The 27,837-nt window shown below is 42.2% G+C and overlaps 2 protein-coding genes across 6 annotated transcripts in view; both read right to left on the bottom strand.

Moving 5' to 3' along the window:
• The window catches only part of LOC132805699 (zinc finger protein 148-like), a 77,062-nt gene extending 56,046 nt beyond the window's left edge, over positions 1–21,016 (bottom strand). For 3 of the 4 annotated variants that reach the window (XM_060820889.1, XM_060820888.1, XM_060820886.1), the window contains exons 1-2: positions 20,806–21,016; positions 19,116–19,213 (exon numbers count right to left, since the gene is read on the bottom strand). In XM_060820889.1, the coding sequence (XP_060676872.1) occupies positions 19,116–19,172 (57 nt within the window). In that variant the 5' untranslated portion in view covers positions 19,173–19,213; positions 20,806–21,016. The remainder of the gene's footprint in view (positions 1–19,115; positions 19,214–20,805) is intronic. The other variant, XM_060820887.1, reaches the window with a different exon arrangement.
• Positions 21,017–23,907: 2,891 nt separating this feature from the next.
• Positions 23,908–27,837, bottom strand: part of LOC132805824 (cysteine sulfinic acid decarboxylase-like) — a 48,930-nt gene continuing 45,000 nt past the window's right edge. The window contains exons 14-16 of one of the 2 annotated variants that reach the window (XM_060821114.1): positions 27,239–27,328; positions 26,440–26,550; positions 23,908–24,034 (exon numbers count right to left, since the gene is read on the bottom strand). In XM_060821114.1, coding sequence (XP_060677097.1) covers positions 23,927–24,034; positions 26,440–26,550; positions 27,239–27,328 — 309 coding nt within the window. In that variant the 3' untranslated portion in view covers positions 23,908–23,926. Of the gene's footprint in view, positions 24,035–25,828; positions 26,551–27,238; positions 27,329–27,837 lie in introns of those variants that run through there. The other variant, XM_060821115.1, reaches the window with a different exon arrangement.

Here is a 27,837-nt window from a genome sequence, read left to right on the forward strand (position 1 = left end):
TTCTTTGAATTTTCTCCCAGTAAGGGACGGATGCATGCTTGGATATGGTCTCATAGTTGACAGTGTCCCTGCCTCCTCTCCAAAGTCTTAACTTTGTTCTTTGGCTACAGGTTCACAAGCAAGGCTTGTGCGTGTGTGACAATGTTAGTGCTAGTGCTAAAAACAGCGCGAGAGCAGAGGGAGAGCTAGGAATCCTTCAGACAGCAACTCAACTTCGGACTCCCGAGACTTTGTCCAGCAGTCAAGAGAGAACCCAAGGAGAAAGAATGTCAGAGTCCCAGAGTTAAAGGCAGGGAATCAACAGAGACAGACAGCAAGTCTGAGGGAGTCAGCAGAAGATAGAAAAAACACGGAAAGTTAAAAAAAAGTTGCGAAAGAGCACTGCAAGAACCTGGCAGTTTAAGATCATGCAGGCAGAGGGGCAATGGGTGACCACTATGCAATGCAGGAATCTCCCACGTGCACCTCATTCTCCAACTAGTATGCAGCTCTAAATGACACTGCAGAATGGCTTATGGTGCTGCTTGGAGGTAGATACCTGTATGAACACAAGTCCAAACAATTCACATTCACTGTCTCCACTTTGGAAGCACTTTAAATAACAATGCAAAGTTAGAAATCACATCACAAAAATCAATGCTCCTGTCTTCAAACAGTGAGTAAATATGATTGAGAAACATACAAAAACATGCAAAAATCTAGTGATGATGTAATTGATCGCAAATTTTATTACCAATCACAACTGATGCATGTGACAGTTACGCAAAAATTAGCCAATGTTATCTGTACTACAAAACAATCAATAAATCGAACTATTGCTGTTGCTGGAAATCTGAAATAAAAGCAGAAAATGCTAGAAATAAGCAGCATCTGTGAAGACAGAAAGAGAGGTAGTGTCTGAGGTCCCGCCTTTTCTGTTCCTATTGCTCCCGAGAAATGGTTTGCTGTACATGTGTTGTCATCAATGCCAAAGGATCAATTCTGTTTTCAGATTGCAGTTGGGCAACATTTTCGCCAGTGGTCAATAATTTCACTGGAACAAGAGACGCAAAGGCTGAAAAGGCAAATGGAAGTTTAGATTTGGAGCTGATGATTGCACCATGATTTGCAGTCATCCGAAACACAATGGAATAGTGCCTGCATCTCTATATCCCAACAAAAATGCCAAAAGCAACATTTTGGGTGAATCATTAATAATGTTGATCACATCCATTTACATTCTCTCTTCCTGATGCTCTGACTCCTCATTCCCTATCTGCACTCCACTTCTTGACTTTTTAAAAGCTTAACTTTTCATTTTCGTTTGGCTGAAGCAGAACCAAAGCAGAGAGGAGGTTCGAAAGCTTTGTTCAATCATGACCAATAACAAGAGAATACCTACAAGGCATTCCCATCTTTGCTGTGCTTTCTTGGCAAGACAGACAAACATTGTGGAGACCAAAAGAGGGGGGTGATACAATGCGAGACCACAATGGCAGGTATGCTGTTCCTCTCAATATTGAGATGCAAAGATGAAGCAATCTTGTTACTCATCTGTGGAGAAGATCTGGTCAGTCCTGAAGAGAGATATCATCTCAGCCACTATCTGAGATATACAAATGTTTGTTACCAAAAAGCAACCTCTACCAGAGGGGATGTCTGTACTTGTGATGTGGTTATCGAGGGAAAGGTTGTAAAGAACCGGAGGTTCTTAGAATGACAAAACCAAACAGTTTGTTTTAGAAATGCATCGTGCAAAAAGAGGACATCAACACTTCCTTTGCAAGACCTAATTTCTCAAATGAAAGAATAGCATAATGATCCCAGTTCAGAGCATACTGGACAAGCTGGATCTTTGTTATGAGCTGACTTCATACAATCTTTTAAAGAATAGAATGCATGGAAGAACCAAGGTTGAACTGAAACCCAAAAAAAACTTTACTATATAAAACAAACAACAGAAGAACGACTAAGTAGGTATACCGAACAGGGAAGATAATGATTCTATAGCATGTAAACTATGTACAAAAAAAAACTTAGATGCTCATGATTAACAATGTAAATGACTAACAGACAAACTGCAGTCTAATATCCCACAGGGATAAGTGCACTTAAAATGACCGATGCGGTCAAGGTGGACACCACCAGATGTTAGTGACAACATGCCTCATCAAATCCCATTAAAGCTCTATCGCTTTTGCAAGGGATTCAAATTCTTCATTTCTAAAGATCTAGTTTGGAACTCCTTCAAAGCCTCTCAGACTCTGACTGCCTCAATGATTGCTTGCGTCTTAACAGTTGAATCCCCAGGACTTTTGACAGCTCCCATGCATTTCGTCACTGGCAAAAAAAAATTCAGCTTTTAATCAAACAGTTAACTTTACCAAGCTGCCACTGAATTTCTCTATGCTCTTTTTCTCAACTGCATCAAGCAAATACTGTGGGCAGATATTGTCAGGAAAGGGCACAAGTCTGAACACAAATAGCATAATAATTCAAAGGGATGAATCAGCCACAGCAAATCAACCAAAAGTACCTAAAGAAAAGTATACAAACTAAATCCATACAACCATTAGATTCCACTGCAAATATTGATTTGTCTAGTGGGGAATAAACAATTGCACAGATTTTGATAAGATAGTACAGAAAGGGTTTGAAAAATCACATGCCCATCCAAAGAGGAGTTTACTTCCTCAGTTTTCAGAAATGAATACAATGCTTTGCCTGAACAAACTGGCTTCAATACCCTGCTTCAAAAAACTTCAATGCCACAGAAATCAAACACTGGATACCTCCCAGTTATAGATGCCAGTCCAAATGAGCTCAATATACTCAGCATAATCTTGAAGCAAGGTATGGATGCTGTACACAAATGTAGACTGGCTGAGAGTGCTGTAGTAATGTGCCAGGCAACCTACACAAATGCTCAGGAGATTTCATTGCAGGAACGTCCTATGCGTGCAAGGAACTAGTCTTCCAATGGGGAAAGTTTCACACTGCAATGGCATTTATACCTTGCTTTAGCAAAAAGATTTGCAGATGTCAGTCTGTAGGCTATCATCAAATTCAAACTGATTATGGTGGGTTCTGACAATAGTATTTTAAGTGGCCATCATTACAACACAAGCATGCCAGGTTGTTATTAAAGCTTTAGAGACCGAGATGGCAGGCTTACATTGATATTCTACTCGATGATGAGTAAGACCCGACTTCCAGTCTAGCACTTGAATTTCAGGCTGTCGTCCCAGTGATAATTTTGATGACATTCGCCACGGCAGGAGATTCCAGACACTTGCTGTTTGCGACAAAGTGTTTAACAATAGCAAAAACAGCATGGCTTTCTCAATTCTTGAGCAGTTACATCGATATAGTAGAAGAACTGCTGCTGTATATTAGAGCAAACGGGGTAGCCAGTGGAATCTTCATATTTCAAGTGTTCCCTCCATGCGGGCTATGGTATTTCGCTTCTGACCAAGTCAACTATACTGTGCATCTTTCAGCATATTGGCTCAAAAGATATTCATCCACATGTTGATGCAGAAATAGAAGAAAGACAATCTGATGCCCTGACAGAAAAAGAGTGACTTCTCTCAGACTGCATGCTACCAAGTTATTGAACAAAGAGGCAATCATGGCTCCAGGACAAAAGGAAGGGTTGACAGCAGCATAATGATGGACCTCATCACAGCTCAAGGGAGCTGTTTGAAGCAGAAACTATCAAGATTAGCCAGTTACAGAACATCAGTGGAATTGTGCATTGATTTGAGCAAGAGAACAGGATGAGAGGAATGTCATCAAGGTCATCATTCAAAACATGGTTAATTCTTAGAAAGAAGACTGCACCAAGTTGCAGTAGCATTAAAGTCAGGGATCTTCAAGAGGTCAAGGAAAAGGGACAGGAGGTATTCATGACTTTTTGTCAGAAGTAACAACAACAACACTAAAGATGTCAGTTCTCATAATCCTGTCAAGAAGATGAAATTGAAGACTTTCAAGGACACAGAAAAATGTACAGTAACTGAAAGGCAGGGAAATTGCACTGAAAACTGATCATAACTTATTTGCTAGGCTGTTGGAGCAGTGAGAAAGTGGACAATGAGACCTTGGTATATACAATGGGAATGTTACCCTCACCTCTAACCTATCATGATGGATTGATCCCTGATCAAGACAAACAAAGCAAAGTTTTCACATTTTCTTCAGGGGTCAGTCATCTCCAAGTGATTCAACATAAGTATGGGCTGCTACAATATTGATTTGAGTCACAAAACCAGAATCAACATTCAGATAGTCTACTGACCAAGTCCTCAGAGTTCTTGTGAGACAACCCAAAATGGACAAGTCAATAGAGTCTGCATACCAGACAGATGCAAGGAAGATCAACTGCATTTGGAATGTTGAAAGGAGCAGGTGTTTGCTGGAGGAAAGCAAGTCTCAAACGTTTTGGCTCCTGACCATAAAATCTCAAAACAGTGGACAAAATTTCTTTCAGTTCTCTTGAAGGAAAACCTACTTAAGTAACATTATGAAAGATGATGCATGGCTGCACATCTGCAAAAGAGATCATCGATGTCATGAATTTCCTTTGTTGGACACAGACGTGAATGTCATGCTTTTCGTCAGAATGTTAACACCACAGCTCTGGAAGCGGTGCCAATTCCAGCATTGTTCTCCAACCAAGAAGCAGCCAAGCCCACATACACCTACTGCTTTCAGTGCATTTGCAGCAGTTCCCATGAGCATGTCATCATAAACAGTGCTGACACTTTTAGAGTATGTTTGGCATTTCGCAAGAACCTTGATGCTAAGCTCTAATTTTATTCAGAAAGAGGAAACAACACGCATGCAGTTAATGTTCATCACATCTTTGATCACAAGTACAGTACGCATGCTGCTCTCATTGGGTTACACCATTTTTCAGAATGTGACTCAGTCTGTGTGCTTCATAGAATGGGAAAGGTGAAATGAAGAAAGGTCCTGATCACGAGCAAAAAGCACTGGGCAACATCTGATAAGGTAGGGATATAATTTTGTTTTGCGTTCTGTCTGTGAACTAGAGGCATATGCTGTTAACGCAAGAGGCAGGTCGGATGACAAGATGTGGCGTCAAATGGTCGGAACTGGACTTTGTGCAGAGAAGCACTTGCCACCAAAGTTTCATGACAGATTCTGCCAAATCCTACTCTGCAAGGCACAGCGGCCTAGTGGTTAGTACTACTACCTCACAGAGCCAGGGACCCAGGTTCAATTCCTGCCTCGGGTCACTGTATGTGTGGAGCTTGCACATTTTCTCTGTGTCTGCGAGGGTTTCCTCCAGGTGCTCCGGTTTCCTCCCACAAACCAAAGATGCGCAGGTTAGGTGAATTGGCTATGCTAAATTGCCCATAGTGTTCCAGGATGTATAGGTTAGGTGCATTGGTCATGGGAAATGTAAATTAGTAGGGAATGGGTCTGGGTGGATACTCTTTGGAGGGTCGGTGTGGACTTGTTGGGCCGAGTGGCCTGTTTCCACACTAGGGATTCTATGAACAATACTTTCAGAACATGCCAGAAATCTTATCTCCAAAGGACAATGCATGAAAATAAGAAAATGACATATAGGTTGTTCTGTTATAATGCCAATTCGCTGTTTTAAACGTTCACACTGTAGAAACACGTGTTGGCTGTAACATGATTACAGCTCCAACACTTTAAGCACTAGTTCTAATATGTGATTTTTCTGTAACATGGCGTTACACAAGAATGCAACCATCGCGTTGTAGAAGAACTGACTGCAGTTGTCATAGTCTGGATGACACTTCCTCCAGCACAAACAAATGAAATGGAACTAGCACACTGTTCATGTGAAAAGACACAGCGTGCACAAGAACACTGCTTATTTTCTGAGCAAAGTACTTTACACCAACATCTGCTCGAGTGGAGATTGCAAGAATGCCGCATATTTGCCCTAGACTGCTACAGGTTGAAACTCAGGTAAAGGGGTTGGAAACCAGGATGCAGTTGAAGGAAAGATAATCAAGGTACACCAGGATTAAAACACAAATAGCTTGAGAATGAAATGTATTAAGGCATTACAAGAGATTGCAATAAGGTCTCAATTAGGCTTCCTGTGGATGGGCTCGAATCCAGAGATCACAGTAAAGACGGGTGGTGAGATTCAGCCACAAAAATGGGCATGCGAATGGAGAACTGGCTCAACAAGGGCAGGACTGAATACTAAATATATCTGGATACAAAAAGGTAGTTGGGAAAAGCAGGCAGAAAAAAGACAATATGAAGGTGGTTTAAAGATAGGAAATGATTACGGTGAAGTGATTGTTCTTCAGCCTGAAGTTAGCTATACAATGGGGCTCCCAACAGCTAGGTCCTTGACATCTATTAATGCCCTGGTGTGGCATGCAGTCTATCACATGGCTGAGTAGCTACTGCTGAATGCCAGCAGAAACCACAATTGAATGGTCTCCTGTGCTGTAACCATTATGTGACTATCTATTGAGGCATGAAGCAGGACTGTGACGGAATATGCCCCAACTGACCAGACTGGTGCAGTCCCAACATGCAAGTTTAACAGGATCCAGGATAAATCAGTCTAGTTGATAAGCGTTTTATCCATTGGCTTCAATATTCACTCCCTGCATTACTGACAAACAGTGGCAGCAGTGCACAAAATCTACAAGATGCACGACAGCAAATCGCCAAAGCTCCTCCAAGTGCACCTTCCAAAACCATGGCCATGGCCACCTAGAAGGACAGGGCACCACCTACTAGTGCCCCTCCGAACTACTCTCCACCCTGATTTAGAAATATATTCCCATTCCTTCAGTCTCACTGAGTCAAAATCCTGGAACTCCTGCCCTAATGCCTTTGTGAGTCTGCTTATACCAGACAGATTACAGCACTTCAAGCATGCAGTTCACTATCTTCACTAGGGCAATCAGGGTTGGGGAACAAAGGTGGTTTTGTTCAACACTCACATCCCAGGAAAGAATAAAAATAGTCAAAGTGACAATTGCCCATACCATAATGATAAGAGAGATGATGAGTGGGTGGAAGGCAGAACAAGGAGGGAGGGGTTTAGATGGCAAGGTCAGCTAGTAAAGCAAGGCAGATGTACAAACACAGGATGAACAGCATTGAATGCTAGCTCAGGAAAATTTCAACAGTCCAGGCTCAGGAGAATGTAGTACAAAAAGGTAAAGGATATGGCAGAATTTCGAGGTGGCTGCTTGGATAACCAGGGTGGGGTAGGAAGGGACAACAGCAGCAAATAAGGTCACAATGGGAAAAATGGTTAAAAGACAAAATTATTGGCACTATTTAAATGCAGAATAACAAATGAATTAACAGCAGAAGAGATCAAAGCTAGGATCTACATTTTCAGGGTTCTGTGACTTTCTGAAGGCAGGAAAGAAAGGGTGGTGGGATAGCATTGCTGGTATAAAATGGAATAAGAGTGATAGCAAGATTGGAAGATATAGAATCCCTATGGGTGGAGGTCAGAAAAAAAAGGGAAAGACAACACTGGTAGGAGTAGCCTATAGGCCCCACTATAACAATGGCTATATGGTGGAATTGAGAATAAATCAGGAGATAATGTGGGCATGTAACAAAGGCAGATGATGAGTGATTTTAATCCTCATGTAGATTGGGATAGTCAGATCAGCAGAGGTAGCCACAGGGAAGAATTCATAGAATGTATTTGGAACAGTTTCCTAAAACAATATGTGGTGGAACCAACCAGAGATCAGACTATTTTAGATCTGGCGATGTGTAATGAGGCAGGTTTAATAAATGATGGTAGAGTAAAGATACCTAGGGAACAGTGACCACAACATGGTAAAATTTCACATTCCAGAACAAAAGTAGCTCACTCGATTGGCACTACATCCAACATCCATTCCCTCCACCACCGACGCTCAGTAGCAGCAGTGTGTATGATCTACAATTGGCATTGCAGAAAATTCACCAAAGCTCCTTAGACAGCATCTTCCATACCCTCAACTACTACCAGCTAGAAGGACAAGGACAGCAGATACATGGGAACACCAGCCACTGCAAGTTCCCCTCCAAACTACTCACCATCCCGACTCAGAAATATTTCGCCTTTCCTTCACTGTTGCTGGGTCAAAATCCTAGAATCCCTTCCCTAATGGCATTGTGGGTCAACCTACAACACTTGGACTGCAGTGGTCCAAGAATCAAAAGGGGCAGCACGGTGGTGCAGAGGTGCCTCACAGCACCAGGGTCCCAGGTTTGATTCCAGCCTCGGGTGACTGTTTGTGTGGAGTTTGCACATTCTCCCAGTGTCTGCGTGGGTTTCCTCCCACAGTCCAAAGATGTGCAGGTCAGGTGAATTGGCCATGCTAAAATTGTCCATAGTGCTAGCTGCATTAGTCAGAGGGAAATGGGTCTGGTTGGGTTGCTCTTCAGAGGGTCTGGTTGGACTGGTTGGGCTGAAGGGCTTATTTCCACACTGTAGGGAATCTAATCTAATCTAATTTAGACCACCACCACCGTCTCAAGGGCAAATAGGGACGGGTAATAAATGCTGCCCAGCTAGCAATATCCAGGTCCCAAGAATGAATTTTTAAAAATGTAGTTTGAGAGGGACAAACCAGAGTTGGAAACAACTGTGCTAAGCTTAAATAAGGGTAATTATAAAGGCATGAGGACAGAGCTGGAGTGGACTGGAAAAGGGGTTTAGCAGCAGAGACGGTTGAGGGACAATGGTAGATGTTTAAGAAATTAGTTCACAGCACACAAAAATTTATCACAGTGAGAAAGAAGGATTCTAGGAAGGAGTTAAACCAATCATTGTTACCCAGGCAAGTTAAGGATAGCATCAAATTGAAAGAAAACACACCATGTGGTAAGTATTAGCAGAAAACCAGAAGTTTGGGGAAGTTTTAAAAACCAACAAAAGATGACTTTTGAAAAAAAAAGGAAGATAAATTGAGGGGAAACTTAAAAGTAATATCAAGAGGGAGGGTAAGAGCTTCTGGAAAATATATAAATATGAAGAGACAGAGAGAATGAGGCTGGGGACATATTAGTGAGGAACTAGGAAATAGCAGAGGATCATGGCTGATCATCCTCAATCAGTATCCTGTTCCTGCCTTATCCCCATAACCCTTGATTCCACTATCCTTAAGAGCTCTATCCAACTCTTTCTTAAACGAATCCAGAGACTGGGCTTCTACTGCCTTCTGGGGCAGAGCATTCCATACACCCGCCACTCTCTGGGTGAAGAAATTGCTCCTCAACTCTGTTCTAATTATTTTTAAACTGTGTCCTCTGGTTCGGGACTCACCCATCAGCAGAAGCATGCTTCCTGCCTCCAGAGTGTCCAATCCTTTAATAATCTTATGCGTCTCAATCAGATCCCCTCTCAGTCTTCACATGCTGCCTGACCTGCTGTGCTTTTCCAGCACCACACTAATCTAAACTGCTTGTCACTGGCCAGTCTGGTGTTTCCTTTCTTCCTGGTGGTGGAATATAAATAAAGATTTATGCACTTGTTCTTCTTCACTGTGTCATACACCTGCACACACACAACATGGGTGCTGGGGAAAAATAAGCACTACCACTGTCAAAAAAAAGAAAAAAAATAAGCAGGAGTCTATCCCTACCCTCCCCTTCACTGTAGAAAAAGAAGAAGAAAATAAACAGGAGTCTCAGAAGGTCTCCTCAGTGTAGGGACTGGCTGGTCACTACCTATGTAAGTAGAAGGGTGACTTGGTGATGGGATACCGGTCTCTGTGAAATTACTTCACTTTTGATCCCTTTACGACAAAGAACTATATCTCCTTCTGTCTTGAAAAGTCTACTATGTTTTGGACTCAACAGTTTCCTGTGGCAGAGAATTCCATAGGCTCAGCACTCTGAATGAAGAAATTTCCCTTTTCAGTCCTAAAGGCGTTACCCCGCATCCTTAGATTATGAACCCTGGTTCTGGAATCCCTGGTCATTGGGAACATTGTTTCTATGTTTACCCTGTCTAAACCTGTTAGAATTTTAAGCTTCTACAACATCTCTCACGCCATCCACCCCCACCACCCAAATTCTTCTAAACTCCAATGAATATTGTCCAAGCTGATCCAGTCTCTCCTTATACGTCAGCCCTGGCAATAAATCTGGTAAACTTTGTTTCATTCCGTCCACAGCCGGAATACCCTTCCTCGGGTAAGGTGACCAAAACCGCACACAATACTTCACGTGTGGTCTCACCAAGGCACTGTACAAAACATCCTTACTCATGCAATCAATTCCTTTCACTATGATGGTCAACATACTTTCGCCTTCTCTCCAATGGCTGCACCAGCACACTAACTTTCAGCAACTGGTGTACAATGACTCCCAGGTCTTATTGCACCTTCCCCCTTACCCAATCTATCACCATTCACATATTCTTTCCTCTTTTTGGTACCAAAGTGGATAACATCATATTTATCCCCATTATACTGCCATGGGTTTGCCACTCACTTAAAATTGTCCACCACACAGCAAAGCATCCCTGCATCCTCCTCACAGTTCACCCTCCCCACCAAGCTTCATTTCATATGCAAACTTGGTGATATTGTATTTCATTGCCTTATTGAAATAAGGGTAGGGCAGTTGACATAGTTTACATAAGTAGCGAATTTTGAGAAGATTCATAGCTCAGGTTCAGGTTCTGGATGTAGGTTTGCTCGATCCTTCCAGCTCAGCGAGCAAATCTACATCCAGTTTACATGGATTTCAGCAAGGCCTTCACAAGGTCCCAAATGGGAAATTATAGAGTCGTAGAGACGTACACGGAAACAGACCCTTTGGTCCAACCAGATATCCCAAACCAATCTAGTCCCACCAGCCAGAACCCGGCCCATAACCCTCCAAGCCCTTCCTATTCATATACCCATCCAAATTCCTTTCAAATGTTGTAATTGTACCAGCCTCCATCACTTCCTCTGGCAGCTCATTCCATATATGTACCACCCTCTGTGTGAACAAGTTGCCGCTCAGGTCTCTTTTATATCTTTACTCTCTCACCCTAAACCTATGCCCTCTAGTTCTGGACTCCCCCAGGGAAAGACCTTGTCTATTTACCCTATCCATGCCCCTCATGATTTTATAAACCTCCATAAGGTCACCTCTCAGCATCCGATGCTCCAGGGAAAACAGCCCCAGCCTATTCAGCCTCTCCCTATAGCTCAAACCCTCCAACCCTGGCAACATCCTTGAAAGATTCAGAAATGATTTACAAGTTTTTTACCGCTAATGGAGTCAGGTGTTACTAGGGGACATAGCTTTAAATTAAGAGGTGGTAGGTATAGGACAGATGTTAGGGGTAGATTCTTCACACAGCGGGTTGTGAGTTCATGGAATGCCCTGCCCGTATCAGTGGTGAACTCTCCTTCTTTATGTTCATTTAAGCGGGCATTGGATAGGCATTTGGAAGTTATTGGGCTAGTATAGGTTAGGTAGGACTCGGTCGGCGCAACATCGAGGGCCGAAGGGCCTGTACTGCGCTGTATCCTAAAAAAAAAGTTTCATAACATCCTTCTGATAGGGAGACCAGAACTACACGCAATATTCCAACAGTGGCCTAACCAATGTCCTGTACTTAATACTCTGACCAATAAAAGGAAAGCATACCAAATGCCTTCTTCACTATCCTATCTACCTGCGACTCCACTTTCAAGGAGCTATGAACCTGCACTCCAAGGTCTCTTTGTACAGTAACACACCCGAGGACCTTACCATTAAGTGTATAAGTCCTGCTAAAATTTGCTTTCCCAAAATGTAGCACCTCGCATTTATCTAAATTGAACTCCATCGGTCTCTCCCTGTATTCCAAGAGATCTAACCTTGCTAACCAGTCTCCCATAGGGAACCTTGTCAAACACCTTACTGAAGTCCACATAGGTCACGTCTACCACTCTGTCCTCATCAATCTTCTTTGTTACTTCTTCAAAAAACACAATCAAGTTTGTGAGACATGATTTCCCACGCACAAAGCCATATTGACTATCCCTAATCAGTCCTTGCCTTTCAAAATACAGGTACATCCTATCCCTCAGGATTCCCTCCAACAACTTGCCCACCAGTGACATCAGGCTCACCAGTCTATAGTTCCCTGGCTTGTCCTTACCACCTTTCTTAAACAGTGGCACCACGTTAGCCAACCTCCAGTCTTCCAGCACCTCACCTGTGACTATCAATGATACAAATATCTCAGCAAGAGGCCCAGCAATCACTTCCCTAGCTTCCCACAGAGTTCGAGGATACACCTGATCAGGTCCTGGGGATTTATCCACTTTTATGCATTTCCAGATATCCAGCACTCCCTCCTCTGCAAAAAGCTCATGAGGAGAAAATAAGGACTGCAGATGCTGGAGATCAGAGTTGACGAGTGTGGTGCTGGAAAAGCACAGCTGATAAGGCAGCGTCAAAGGAGCAGGAGAATCAATGTTTTGAGCATAAGCTCTTCATCAGGAATGAGGGGATGGCCGAAGGGGGCTGAGAGAAAAATGGGAGGGGGAAGTGGGGCTGGGGGGAAGGTGGCTGAGGATGCAATAAGTAGATGACTTTAGGGGTGAAGGTGATAGGTCGGAGAGAAGGGTGGAGCAGATAGGTGGGAAGGAAGGTGGACAGGTAGGACAGGTCATGAGGACGTTGCTGAGTTGGAAGGTTGGATCTGGGATAAGGTGGGGGGAGGGGAAAATGAGGAAACTGGTGAAATCCTCACTGATGCTATGGGGTTGGACAGTTCCAAGGCAGACGATGAGGTGTTCTTCCTCCAGGCATCGGATGCTTGGGGCTTGGCAGTGGATCATGGGATCAAGCTCATGGGACCCAGTGTAACCTGGCAAGATAGATCCAAAATTAGCTTCATGATAGGCAAGAGGGTGGTAGCAGAAGGCTGTTTGTGTGACTGGAGCCTGGTGATGTCTCACAGGTATCAGTGCTAGGTCCCATTATTGGTTTTGACATTCAGAAGTAGGAGGGATAAGTACGTTTGCAGATGACAGACATTGGCCAGATGGTTGACAGTGAGGAGGAAGGTGCCAGGATACGGGAAGATATAAATGGAGCAGGCAGATCAGTGGCAGAAAATATTTAATCCTGATAAATGTGAGATGATGCAGACCTCTGAAGGTGACAGGTGAATAGAGTAGTTAAGGAGACATATATGAAACTTGCCTTGATTAGTCATGGCATAGATTAAGAGAGCAGGGAGGTTACGTTGGAGCAGTAAATAAAACTTTGGTTGGGCCACAGCTGGAGTATTATGTGCAGTTCTGGTTACTGCAATATCGGAAGGACGTGATTACACTGGAGGGGATGGAGAGGAGATTCCCCAGGATGCTGCCTGGGCTGGAGCATTTCAGCCTTAGAGAGAGACTGGACAAGCTCGGGTGATTTAATTTGGAGCAGCGAAGGTTGAGGGACGATCTGTTGGAGCTATATAAGATTATGAGGGGCGCGGACAGGAGGATTAGACAGCAACTGTTCACTTTAGTTGAAGCGTCATAACAAGGGGCATAATTTTAAACTGAAAAGCAGGAGGTTCAGAGAGGATTTGAGGCAAAACATTTTCACCAGGAGGGTGGTGGAAGTCTGGAATGTACTGCCTAGAAGGGTTGTTGACAGGGCAAACCCCACAATCTTTTAACGAAACTTGGACGAGCACTTGAAATGTCATCACATTCGAGGCTATGGGCCTAGTGCAGGAAACTGGGACTAGATTAGATTAGATTACTTACAGCGTGGAAACAGGCCCTTCGGCCCAACAAGTCCACACCGACCTGCCGAAGCGCAACCCACCCAGAACCATTCCCCTACATTTACCCCTTCACCTAACACTATGGGCAATTTAGCATGGCCAATTCACCTAACCTGCACATTTTTGGATTGTGAGAGGAAACCAGAGCACCCAGAGGGGACTCACGCAGATATAGGGAGAACGTGCAAATTCCACATGGAGAGTCTCCTGAGGCGGGAATTGAACCCAGGTCTCTGGCGCTGTGAGGCAACAGTGCTAACCACTGTGCCACCGTGCCGACTAGTGTAGGTAGTGGTATATTTTTAGCAGTACAGACTTGATGGGCCAAAGGGTCTCTTTTGTACTGCATGATTCTACAAATCATTAATATTTAGTGAACAGCTAGGTCCAAGTTACTGCCTGTCACTCAGAAAACCCATTTAGTTGTACTGTTTCCTGTCTGCCGATCAGTACACTACTCCCAATCCCCTGCACTCTAATTTTACATGCTAGTCTCATATGTGGGACCTTATCAAAAGCCTTGAAAGTCAAAGTAAACCCACATCCACCGGCTCTTCCTCATCAACTCTATGCGTTTATCTCAAAACATTCCACTAGATTTGCCAAGCATGATTTCCCTTTCATAAATCCGTGCTGAGTTTGTCTCATCCTGTCACTGTTTTCCAGGTGGAGTATCACTAAATCTTTTATAATGGACTGAAGCTTTTTCCCTATGACCAATGTCAGACTGACTGGTCGATAATTTATTGGTTTCTCTCTTTTTTAAAATAGTGGGGTTACATTAGCTACCCTCCAATCCATAGGAACCGCTCCAGAGTCTAGAATATTGAAAGATGATCACCAATGCATCCATTATTTCTCACGTCACCTCCTCAAATACTCAGGGATGTAGATTTGCAGGTCCTGGGGATTTACCTACCTTTAATGCAATAAATTCCCCACCATTTTTGGGGTGTTATTTGTGTCCTGCTTTGTGAAGACAGAACCAAGACTGCCATCTTTGCTCCTCACTATAAACTTGCTGTTTCTTACTCCAAAAGGGGGTAAGACACTTATCTTCACTGTTTTGTTTTCCTTGTCACATGCCTACTGAAGCTTTTGCAAGCAGTATGCATGTCATCACAAGCTTACTCTCATCCTCTACGTGGCCCCTCTCAAAATCAATCCTTTTGTCCTCTGCTGAAACATAAACTGTTTGCTGCTTTATTTGTCCAATTTGTATGCCCCTTGGATCAAATATCCCAAATTTCCCTCATTAGTCATGGTCAGGCCATCTTTCCTGTTTTGCTTTATGCCAGACAGAAATAAACAATTGTTTCTGTTCTTCCATACACTCTTTAAATGCTTGCCATTGTCTATCAATCGTCACCCAATTTATCATAGCCATCCTGCCAACCTAAAATAAACCTGTTTATTACTACTCTCTGCTTCCTGTTAACCAATCAAATTTCTATCCACACCAATATATTACCCCCACCACAAGCTTTTATTTTCCTCAATAACCTTTGATGTGGCACTTTGCCAAATGCTTCTGGAAATCTCAGTAGAATACATCCTCTGGTTCCCTTTATCTACTGCACAAGTAATTTCTTTTAAGAACGCCAATAAATATTTGACAGAAGGTAAGCTATCTGGGCTGTAGTTTCCTGCTTTCTGCCTCTCTCCCTTTTTGAACAAAAGGAGTTAAATTACCTATTCTTCAATATAAAGGAAATGCCCTGGATCTACTGGGCTTTAGAAAATTAAAACCAACGCATCAACTATCTCACTGGCTACTTCATTTAAAACCACAGAATGAAATCCATCAGGACGTGGGGACTTGTCAACTTGTAGTAATACTCAATACAAAAACAGAAGTTGCTGGAAAAGCTCAGCAGGTCTGGCAGCATCTGTGAAGAGAAAACAGAGTTAACATTTTGAGTCTGGTGACCTTCCTCAGAATCCTCAGTACTACTTCCCTGGTAACCGTAATTTTCTTGAGCTCCTCTTCCCCCTTTCAATTCCTGACTTGCATCTATTTCAAGGCTGCTACTTGTATCGTCTCTACTGAAAACTAAGACAATATCTGTTCAATTTGTCTGCCATCTCTTGATCCTCCATAACTAATTCCCCAGACTCATTTTTTATAGGACCAACAGTTACTTTAACAAAAAACAGTTAAAGAATCTGAAGAAACTTTGCCAATCTACTTTTACATTTTAGCTAACTTTCTCACACTCTAATTTCTCTCTCGTTCACCTTTTAGCAATTATGTTCTTTTTAAAAATGTCCTGTTTAATCTTCTGACCTGCCATCTGTCTTTGCACAATTATATCTTTTCTTTAAGTTTGATACTTTTTTGTTAACCATGAATGCAGTCCCTGAGAATTTTTCTTATTTGTTGGAATGCAAGATTCAATCATATTATAATCAATGATACCCAGGGGTGCTTTGACTATTGGTTCAGTAATTAAGTCTATCACATTGGTAAGTTAGTTCAGGCCACTCTCTGGTTGGTGCTAAAAACATGCTGATCTAAAAAAACTGTCCCAAAAACAATAAATTCCTCATCTAGACTATTTTCTCCTCATCTGAGTTTTTTTGAAATGTAGGTTAAAATCCCCCTCAATCAACATATCCTTTTGACAAGCAGCCATTGTTTTTCCTTTGATATTTCCTTTGCAGTTCTCAGGAAATGACATCAACCAATCAAAGAAACCCAAACATATAAATAGAAAGCAGGAATCACGTACAGTGCTTCACTTGGAGGCCCACTGAAAATGTTACCTAGTAGGGTGACGAAACGTCTAGAAATGAACCTTCCAGCTCAGTGAGCAAACCTACATCCAGAACCTCAACATGAGCTACAAATCATCACAATAGACAATAGGTGCAGGAGTAGGCCATTCTGCCCTTCGAGCCTGCACCACCATTCAATATGATCATGGCTGATCATCCTTTATCAGTATCCTGTTCCTTCCTTATCTCCATAACCCTTGATTCCACTATCCTTGAGAGCTCTATCCAACTCTTTCTTAAATGAATCCAGAGACTGGGCCTCCACTGCCCTCTGGGGTAGAGCATTCCACACAGCCACCACTCTCTGTGTGAAGAAGTTTCTCCTCATCTCTGTCCTAAATGGTCTACCCTGTATTTTTAAGCTGTGTCCTCTGGTTCAGCACTCACCCATCAGCGGAAACATGTTTCCTGCCGCCAGAGTGTCCAAACCTTTAATAATCTTATATGTCTCAATCAGATCCCCTCTCAGTCTTCTAAACTCAAGGGTATACAAGCCCAGTTGCTCCAGTCTTTCAGCGTAAGGTAATCCTGCCATTCTAGGAATTGACCTCGTGAACCTACGCCTGCACTCCCTCAATAGCCAGAATGTCTTTCCTCAAATTTGGAAACCAGAACTGCACACAGTACTCCAGGTGTGGTCTCACCAGGGCCCTGTACAGCTGCAGAAGAACCTCTTTGCTTCTATACTCAGTCCCTCTTGTTATGAAGGTCAGCATGCTATTAGCCTTCTTCACTACCTGCTGTACCTGCATGCTTACCTTCATTGACTGGTGTACAAGAACACCCAGATCTCTCTATACCGCCCCTTTACCTAAATTAATTCCATTGAGGTAGTAATCTGCCTTCCTGCTCTTGCCACCAAAGTGGATAACCATACATTTATCCACATTAAACTGCATCTGCCATGCATCTGACCACTCACCTAATTTGTCCAGGTCACCCTGTAATCTCCTAACATCCTCATCACCTTTCACCCTGCTACCCAGCTTAGTATCATCAGCAAATTTGCTAATGTTATTGCTAATACCATCTTCTACATCATTAACATAGATTGTAAGAAGCTGTGGTCCTAGTACTGATCCCTGCGGTACCCCACTGGTCACTGCCTGCCATTCTGAAATGGAGCCATTTATCACTACTCTTTGTTTCCTATCAGCCAACCAACTTTCAATCCAAGTCAGTACTTTGCCCCCAGTACCATGCGCCCTAATTTTGCTCACTAACCTCCTATGTGGGACTTCATCAAAAGCTTTCTGAAAGTCCAGGTACACTATATCTACTGGATCTCCCTCATCCATCTTCAGAGTTACATCCTCAAAAAGTTCAAGAAAATTATTCAAGCATGATTTCCCCTTCATAAATCCATGCTGACTGTGACCTATCCTGTTACTACTTTCCAGATGTGTCATAATTTCATCCTTTACAATAGACTCCAGCATCTTTCACACTACTGAGGTCAAACTAACTGGTCTATAATTTCCTGCTTTCTCTCTTCCACCTTTCTTAAAAAGTGGTATAACATCAGCTACCCTCCAATCCGCAGGAACTGATCCCAAATCTATCGAACGCTGGAAAATAATCACCAACGCATCCACAATTTCTCGAGCCACCTCCTTCAATACCCTGGGATGTAGACCATCAGGCCCTGGGGACTTATCAACCTTCAGACCTAACAGTCTCTCCGACACCAATTGCTGGCAAATATAAATTCCCTTCAGTTCAGGTCCTTCAGCCACTGTTACCTCAGGGAGATTGCTTGTGTCTTCCCCAGAGAATCTGAAGTACCAATTCAATTCTTCTGCCATTTCTTTGTTCCCCGTAATATATTCCCCTGTTTCTGTCTTCAAGGGCCCAATTTTAGTCTTCACCATTTTTTTGCCTTGCACATACTTAAAAAAGCTTTTACTATCCTCCTTTATATTATTGGCCAGTTTACCTTCATACCTCATTTTTTCTCTACGTATTTCCTTCTTAGTAATCCTCTGTTGTTCTTTAAAAGCTTCCCAGTCCTCCGTTTTCCCACTTATCTTTGCTAAGTTATACTTTTTCTCTTTTAAATGTTTCTTAACTTCCCTCGTCAGCCACGGCCACCCCTGCCTCCTCCTAGGATCTTTCTTCCGTTTTGGAATGAACAGATCTGCAATTTCTGCATTATACACAGAAATATTCACCATTGTTCCTCCACTGTCATCCCTGCACCATTGAACTTTGGCCAGCTCCTCCCTCATAGCTCCATAGTTCCCTTTATTCAACAGAAATATTGTCACTACCCTCTCCCTCTCAAATTGCAGATTGAAGCTATTATCAAAATATTCTTAGAGGAATTCTTTACCACAAAAGGCTGTCATTCAAGTACATTCAAGGCTGAGATAGACATTTTTAATGAATAAAGAAATCAAGGATTATGGGGGAAAAGGCAGGAAAGTGGAATTGAGAATTAAGGGCCGCGATCTCATTGAATGGTAGAGCAGACACAATGGGCTGAATGATCAACTTATACTCCTTTATTTTATGGAGAAGTGTTGGAGGACATGATGTAATATGCAACATTTGACATGGTGAAAGGTCAAAAAGGATGAGGAGAAACATTTACCTTTGTCACAGTCACATAGATGTCCTGTGGCTTTAATAGAAGCTGTTTCTGGATCATGGAAAGGCCCTTTAATATCAGAGGAATTCAAATGTGGAAATCTGGGAAAAGATGGAAATGGAGGTGACAACACATTCATGGACTTAAAGGGAGGTTGGAGATAGGGCAGTAGTTTGCAAGTGTCAAGTGGTCAAGCACTGTTAGGAGATGGGTGATGATTACATGCATTTGATGTCAGATGGTTTTGCACAGTTCTATGCATACACAGATGGGATTTTATCTCTGAAAAAGGAAGACACAGAACAGCCTCCAGTTTCATACATCAATGGCCACAAAAACAGTACAGCTGGCTTGGCCATGTCACCAAAGTTACACAATCACCTCCTATCCATCAGGTCATGCAGTAAGCTCCTACTGAACATGGCAGATGGTGACCTAAAGTGAACTGGCATTGAACTGTCAATAAAGATCTCCAACTGGTCAACAAAGTGTACAGTGAGGCAATGTTGCGACGGGAGGATGAGGCAAAAATAATGACTGCAGATGCGGGAAACCAGATTCTGGATTAGAGTGGTGCTGGAAAAGCACAGCAGTTCAGGCAGCATCCGAGGAGCAGGAAAATCGATGTTTCGGGCAAAATGAAGGGCTTTTGCCCGAAACGTCGATTTTCCTGCTCCTCGGATGCTGCCTGAACTGCTGTGCTTTTCCAGCACCACACTAATCCAGGAGGATGGGGCGTTTGGGCTGCCTCAGTATCTCTCGCATTTGGAGATATGCAGGTATTTTAAAGACTGAGGCAGTGACAATAGATTTAGAGAGATAACATCTGAAGAGGCAGTAAACAAAAAGCAGAAATCTTAAAAGTTCTAACGAAAAGTTCATGGCCTGAAACGTTAGCTTTGTTTCTCGCTCCACAGATGCTGCCCTACCTGCCGTGTATCTCAAACTTTTTCTGTTTCTATGCCTCAAGAGCGATTCATAATATCAGCTAACATGGGAGACAGGTGGGGAAACTGGGCGATCCAAGTTGAAACTTTGGACAGATATGGCGTTTTTATTTTTCAAAAACATATGTAGATTTCAGAAAGAAGGGGAACATCGCGCAGCATGGGCAAAGTGGTAAGTAACGCACAAGTGCCTACGACCCGTCAGTAGTTCTGAGAAGTAGGTACATTTTAAAGAAAAAGAGTTGAGACTACAAAGCTGTAGAGTCTGTTTTAAGGCGAGCATGAACACTTGGGGGGGGGGGGGGGAAGAGAGGAGAGGGGCGGGGGTGTGGAGAAAGACGTGTTTCTGTGTAGAATGATTAAAATGAACCCAGACATCAAAACTTCAGACCTTTGACCAGATCCTCAAGAAAGAAATACCTCAGGCCTATAGAAAAAGTAAAAAGGCCCGAACACCATCTCCGCTTCAGACACAACAGAGAGGGGGTTAAGCCAAACTCCAACTTGGATTTTCGACTTAATGTAAACCAGGAGTGGTACTTATAAAGTGGATTTTCTTCCCTATTCTCCTCGCTTGAGGGCTTGCACACTGGGCTTATTCTTGAACAAAGTCGCCCTAGAACCTAGGCTGGGGCCTGGCCGAGTTACACGGCCTAAATATCCAGGCCACCCTCCCGCTTCCACACAACCGAGCTCCTAGCGCCTGCTTCTCTGCCTCGGGTGAGCGGTTGGATCGAGTGACTCACCGGGAGACACGCTCCTCACAGCATCCGCTCTGCATCAGCCTCGGGCGGCAAGTTTACAAAACAAAACCCCCGACCGCAGCGCAAATGAGGGGAAAAAAACACCCTGTCGAGTCTGCCAACAGCACGCCGGGAAATACCGCATCTGTCCCACAGCGGGATCTGAAGCCAGCGCAACCATACCTACTGTTGGCAACTAGCGTCTACACTAACGGTTCACTGCCGCCATTTTAACTACGGGCGAATTCCAAGCTACCAAATGTACCTTCTACAAAACTGGTTCCTTTCGCTCTTTAAAATGCCTGGAAATATTAAAGATATCTTTTACCTTAAAAAAATATTTTCTAAGGCTCTTTTCCCCTTTGTTCTTTGCGTCACTGGACGCCATACTTTTCTGCGAGTTCCAAAGTTATGCTCAAAATATCCCAGATTCAAAACTCCTACTTCAAATAACTCCTGCATTTCGCCCTACGCCCCGAAACGAGACTGTACTGTCAGTTTGTTATATTTTCAGTTTAGTAATCCGCAATTCTGCATCTAATGTTTCAAGGAATGCCACAGCAGGCACAGCTGAAGATATTCCTACAAGCACCAATACGAACATGAACAGACAGTTCTGTGATATCTACATTAGAACCTTAAGCCATGAGAAGGACTATAGAACAATATAATTTACAGTTTAGATATAAACAACAAGGAATTTACAAGCTTAAATAAGCATACCTTACTGAAAGAAGGATATAGAAACATTGGAAGCAATTCAGAAAAGGTTTACAGGACTAATAGGTGGCATGAGTCGAGCATGTAGTGCTGGAAAAGCACATCAGGTCAGGCAGCATCCGAGGAGCAGGAGAATTGACATTTCGGGTATAAGCCGAATGCATGGCATGGGCAGTTTATTTTACGTGGAAAGGGCAGACAGACTAGGTTTGTATCTACTGGAGTTAAAAAAGTGAGAAGTAACTTGATTGCAGGATAAAAAAAATCATGAGAAACCTTAACAAGTTAGTCGTGGAAAGGAGGTTTCCTCCAGTGAGAAAATTTGTATTAAAAAAAAGTAACGATTTTAAAATTTTTAAAAAGTGTTGCCCATTTAAAACACAAAGGCAAAAAATTCTTTCAGTGAAGCACATGGCTTTAGAATTCAGCTTCCACAATATTTTCAGGAAGCGTGTCACGGATTTTTTTTTAAAAAAGAGACATAGTTACATAGATTCTTGGTAAGCAAGTGAATGAAAAATATTACAAGTAGGCAGAAATGTGGATTAGAGGTTACAATTAGATCAGCCTTAACAGCAGACATAAGGGACCAAATAGCCTACTCCTGCTACATGTACGTACAATATGTGCTGCTCATGATTTAAGCTTGGGTAAATTACCACAAGCTACTTATAATGAATCACAATCAATGAATCACAAATCAATCAAATACTGCAATTATTTATACTTTATTGCATGTACCAATTAAAAAGACAATCCTTTACATAAGTTAAGCCTCACAACCCAATTTTGCCAATTAAATGTGGAATTTAGCTACAAATTCCAACCAACAGCATCTCTCTGTGGATGCGTCCCAGGTTCAACTTTTGTGCAGTGTTATTCTTCAATGTTCTGCTATCGGGAAGTCCTGCAGTTGAATTTTTATACAATGTATCCTTCAAGATTATGGTATGACAGTATTGATGATCCTTTAGATTTTTTTTCTTCCGCAATATTGTAAGTCTGCAGCTTGCCTGATCACATTTGTTCCTCGTTACATTTGACATCGACTGTCTAGGCTAGTTGAAGAGACGGCTTTCTTGTGATTAACTCCTTAAATTCTTCAGTAGAAGAATCATATTGTTGTGATGTAAGGCAGCTAAGTTATCAAACAGATGTTAAAACAGTTCTATATGTGGAGCTTTGACTCCTTTTCCCAGACATGCTGAATGAATTCCTTTCAATTCCTGTCTAACAGTTTGTCTGGAACAAACTGGTAAAAAGGATAAAAGGACAAGGACAGAATTATTGCTGATTCTTTTAATCCACGAAGTGATTTAAGTAGTCTACATTATCACAGACTAAAAAAAAAGTACTCTACAAAACAGTAAAATTTGCTCAGACCATAAGCATGACCCTGACCTTCCTGTTGCCGAGCATTTTAATCTCCATCTTGCTTACGCTCCTGAGCTTTCCGGTCTTCAGGGTGCTACATTGTTTTGGTGACGATCACACCAAGCTTGAGAAACAATCTCAATCTCATCTTTACGCTCAGCCCTCTATAGCCTGGAAGGCTGTTGAATGCAACAAATTTAGGCTATAACAACTCCATTTGTTTACTGTTGCTTTTGCTGGTAGTTTTTTCCTAATTTCTTCCACTTTGAATGAGGGGATAGCAATTGTCCAAATGTATTCACACCACATTAGGACACATTGGGAAAAGTAAAGAAATACTCACTGCCTTGACTTTTTTAAAAAAAACAGGAAACCTTGTCATTTAGTCCCACTTGCCCACCCCAAATCCCATGACAGAACAAAAGGGAAGACCTATCTCCAAATGCACCTTCCCTTTAACTTACACAGGACCCATTCAATTTTTCATCTATCCTTATGAATGGTTAACTTTATGCATTACTTTAAATTTATTTTTGCATGGAATCTTGGCATCACTGGCTAGTCCAGAATTTGTTGCTGATCCAGAGTCACCCTCAAGGTGGCAGTGGTGAGCCACCTTGAACTACTGTAGTCTGTGTGGTATAGTACTCTTATATTGCAGTTCAGAGGAAGTTCCTGATGAGACTGATGGAGCAGCAATATATTTCCAAGTGAGGATAAGTTGCTTGGAGGAGAGGGACTTGCAGCTGGTGGTGTTCCCACGTACCTGGTGCCCTCAACCAAAGTTCTGCTTAAGCCATTCAGCTCCTGCCTTCATTACAGCCTTGGTTCAAAATTGGCCAAAATGCCTGCAGAGGGGAAGTGAGAGTGACACATTCAAGTGTGCCATAAAAGGTGTCTTGGCAAAACTGGAATCATTGGGAACCAGGGGAAACACTGTTGGTTGGAGTCATACCTGACACAAAAAGACAAGGGTTGTGGTTGTTGGAGGTCAGTCATCTCAGCCTCAGGACATGTCAAGAGGAGTTCTTCAGGGTAGTGTACTAAACCCAGCCATCTTCAGTTGCTTCAATGACTCTTCTCTCTCCTCCGCCCACTTGAGTAGATAATACTCATGAATGGCTGGCTTTGGTGACCACTGCAAAGTTTGGGAACATTTGTAAATGGTGGACAGATGTGAGCAAAGATATAAAGTTAGGAAACTGATGGAACACTCTTCCCTGCCTGGATGTCAGCTGAGAACATTCAAAAGGCCAGGTAGGCCACTTGATCAGTACTCTATCCACTACTTAATCCCTCCACCACTGACAGGGTGATATGAATTGCCCATTAAGCCACTTCAATTCACTCAAGTATACTTAGTGGGAAGGTTTCAGGACTTTAACCAACAGGAATTAGACTCAACACTGGCAATAATTGGTTTTCACTGTCAGAGGTTGTTCAGAAGTATAGCGTACTTACACTACACTAATAACCAGCCTTAAAAACTTGCCATGGCAAGCTTTGTTCAAGTCAACAAACACTCTCACTATGTGATATTTTCAAATGCCAAGTTAAAAAGGAAAAAAAAAGGTAATTTTTGAAGGTAACAGTTCATGTGGAGAGGTTTCACATCACAGCTGTTCAATATCTGAAAGCAAAAATAGACTTCTCTTCCCCAGAAATTGAATGACTCTTTACATTTCCAGCATTTTCTGGCTATTGCTCAGAGACCTCACTAAACTTAGAGGGGGTGGGGGGTTTAAGCAAAAAAAAAGGTACTCCGCATCAAATTGAAGGTAGAGTGAAGTCACTTTAGTGTTTTCCAGTAATTTCAAAATCAGTGATTGGCACAAAACTATGGAAGTGATGACAACGAGCATGAAGAGATTAAAAGATGACATTTTTTGACAAACTAATATTAGTTTGACCACATGCCCATTACAGCAGAAAATTGCTGACATAATACAGAAAGTTTTTAGTATAAAGATGGTATACTGTAGAAGATGACTAAAAGCTCATTAAAAAAAAACACACATACACCTTGGGATTTTTCTTTTTAAACCAAAAAAGGGACTGCACCTTATCAGTAACCCATCCCAGACACCCTCAACCATTATACAGATAACATTAGATCTCAAATTTATTACTGTAGTTAATTCCTGTGAAGTTAAGAGCAGAGCATGCAAACTGCATTTTTTTTTGGTTCTATACCAGACTGAAAATACCAGTGCACCAGACAAAGTTAAGGAATGCCTTGGGCTTGTGCACTCAGCAAGATGACATTGACACTTTCAATTTCCCTTAGTAGTCAATACTCTTCTAAAAATAGTATGAAGGGTCATTAAATGGCAAAGTAGATAGAGCTCTCTATTAGATTCAGGCCAGACCAGATGATGGCACACAGTCCAAGGTGAAGTTCCACACTTCTGCATCATCCAATCATATTGAAATAAATAAATATTTACTGAAAGGATATCAAGCATCATTGAAAGGGACGGGAAGAACAGTGGCAGTTGTTTTATTGAAGCTATATTAGAGGAATCCTGCCACCACTGACAAACCACCTCACTGCCCTGAGATAAGAAATTGGAGAATTGGAGGACTGGAGATTCTGTTGCAGACAACTATTTAATTATACCACCTTATCTCCTTCAACTCTACACTGGGTAGACTTGGACAGCAAAGCAAAATCTCTCAAGAACTCAACCAGGACGCAAACCTCTGCATGGATTTATGCTGGCAAGGGATGGAAAGAAACAAAAACGTCACACTTACTCTCAACCTCAAATTGCATGCAGTAGTCAACAAAATAAAATGATCATCCCTTTTATAGTCACTCCCCTCCCCATTAAACAAGATTTATTCCTTGTTTGCAAAATATTTATCATTTCCAAGATGTCCCCATCAGCTTAACAGTCTGATTTTTACCAAACAATTTATTTTTCCTTCAATATGAACATCACATTATTAAAACGTATGTCTCATTAAACACTCCCAGGTCAGATACAACAATGTTAGATACAGGGTGAAGCTTCCTCTACACCAAACACACCGAGAATAGGGACAGCAAAGGATTAAATACAAGTTAACATTGTTTCTAATTTGTTCTCAGTAGATCAGCTGACACCCCAGATGAATTTCCTCCACTGTACTAACACGCACAAATGACAAGCCAATGACATCTGAATAGGACAAGCCAAGTCAGGGACAGATTGGTGTCTCTGGATTCATTGTCTGCAGAAACTGGCAAAATATCTAATATGGAACACATACAGTCAGCAGGAAGATCTGTGTATACATTAATTGATCATTTTAATCAAAATCTTCAAAAATTTATTTTGCTCCCATAAACTTGAATTGTTCGAGCAAGAATTTCTTCTGGAAACATCCAAACGGAGGAGAATGAATGAGAGATCACCTGAGCTCAGTTTAAACTTTTAGATGAGATCACAAATGGATAGATTACAGCAAAGTAAGAGTGCTGATACATTACTCCGGCTGGAAATCACTTCCTAGCCGTTCAATTTCATCTAGAAAAAAGTTGATGTCCTCCCGGCTGACCTGCGGACTGATCAGGACCTGTCGGAAGAAGTTCACTTTGGTTCCATGGTGCTGGTAACCTACCATCATGCTGCCTCGCTTCATCATTCGCTCCTTGATAAATGGGGCAACCTGAAAAACAGATATAGTGGTCAAAAAAGGTGAATGAGAAACAGGTAAGTGAACAGGCACAGCCACCTTTTAAAGTATTTCCTTTCTGCCAACACAGTGCTTGCATCTTCAGGTATAAATGTTCCAGGGAGGTCATGTTTTGGTTCCAAGTAGTCACCATCTAACTATGAATGGTTCTGGCACAGGGAGTCTTCAACAGTGGTCTTTTGCCTACTGCCTTATACTACAGTAGTCACTATAGAATGAAAGGTCCAAGTTAAGCTTTGCATTCAAGCAACAAGATAAATGGACTATGCATTTTTACTTAATCTGAAACTGGACTAAAAACGCCCAGTCTAACTTCTTTGCCTATTTGTTGATGGATACTGCAAGACACATGAACTGTATCAATTATGGGAGTTGGGTTATCCAAGTCATGAGCAGTTATAGTGACTGAGTATTGTGGGTCATGACTATACTCCGTAGTAGTATAGTAATGAATATACTACTACTGGGTATAGTCAATCATAACTCCAGAGGTGGGATGATAGTGAATGGCAGGGGCTCCCCATTGCTGTTTTGACCAAACCAATGACTATAGCCACCCCTCTTACTCTCCCCTAATAGATTATGCTAAAACAATTCCATCATGGTAATTTACCCCTCCTGAACAAATCAGCTGCAAAAAAAAAAAACAGCACATCCTTACCTTTCCAAGGCTCTGCCAGAAGTCAGAACTCTGCTCTTTCCCTCGCAGACTGGGTGGGATATACCAGAAGCAAACATTGACATACTGAGGCTGCAAGAAAATGAGAAGTCTGTACTCGTTAAGATGCCAACTTTCCCATCCTTAAAACTGATCTTTCAAAATCAGAGGTACTTCAAAAGATCAGCCAAAAATAAAAAATAAAAGCAGCCAACAGACCCACTTCACACCCATCTCCTCCCTTTAAAAAAAAGGGGACAACGTCACTTCGGAATACAAGCCTGTGACATGTATAAACAAGCTGTCACAAAACAAAAGGGAGAAAATGACTGCAGATGCTGGAGAGTCAGTCAAAACGTGTGGAGGACTGGAAAAGCGCAGGTCAGGCAGCATCTGAGAAGCAAGACTATGTTTCAGGCATAAACCCTTCATCAGGAATCAGAAACGTCAACTCTCCTGCTCCTCGGATGCTGCCTGACCTACTGTGCTTTCCCAGTGCCACATGCTGAACTGTTACACTTAGAGCACTGGGAAAGCGGTTTGAAATAGAAGCTGTAGGGAAAGCTCACACTGAGCCAAGAAAAGCAGAGATAAAAGGCAGG

This window comes from Hemiscyllium ocellatum, chromosome X (assembly GCF_020745735.1).
Source record: "Hemiscyllium ocellatum isolate sHemOce1 chromosome X, sHemOce1.pat.X.cur, whole genome shotgun sequence".
In the NCBI taxonomy this organism is placed as follows: domain Eukaryota; kingdom Metazoa; phylum Chordata; class Chondrichthyes; order Orectolobiformes; family Hemiscylliidae; genus Hemiscyllium; species Hemiscyllium ocellatum.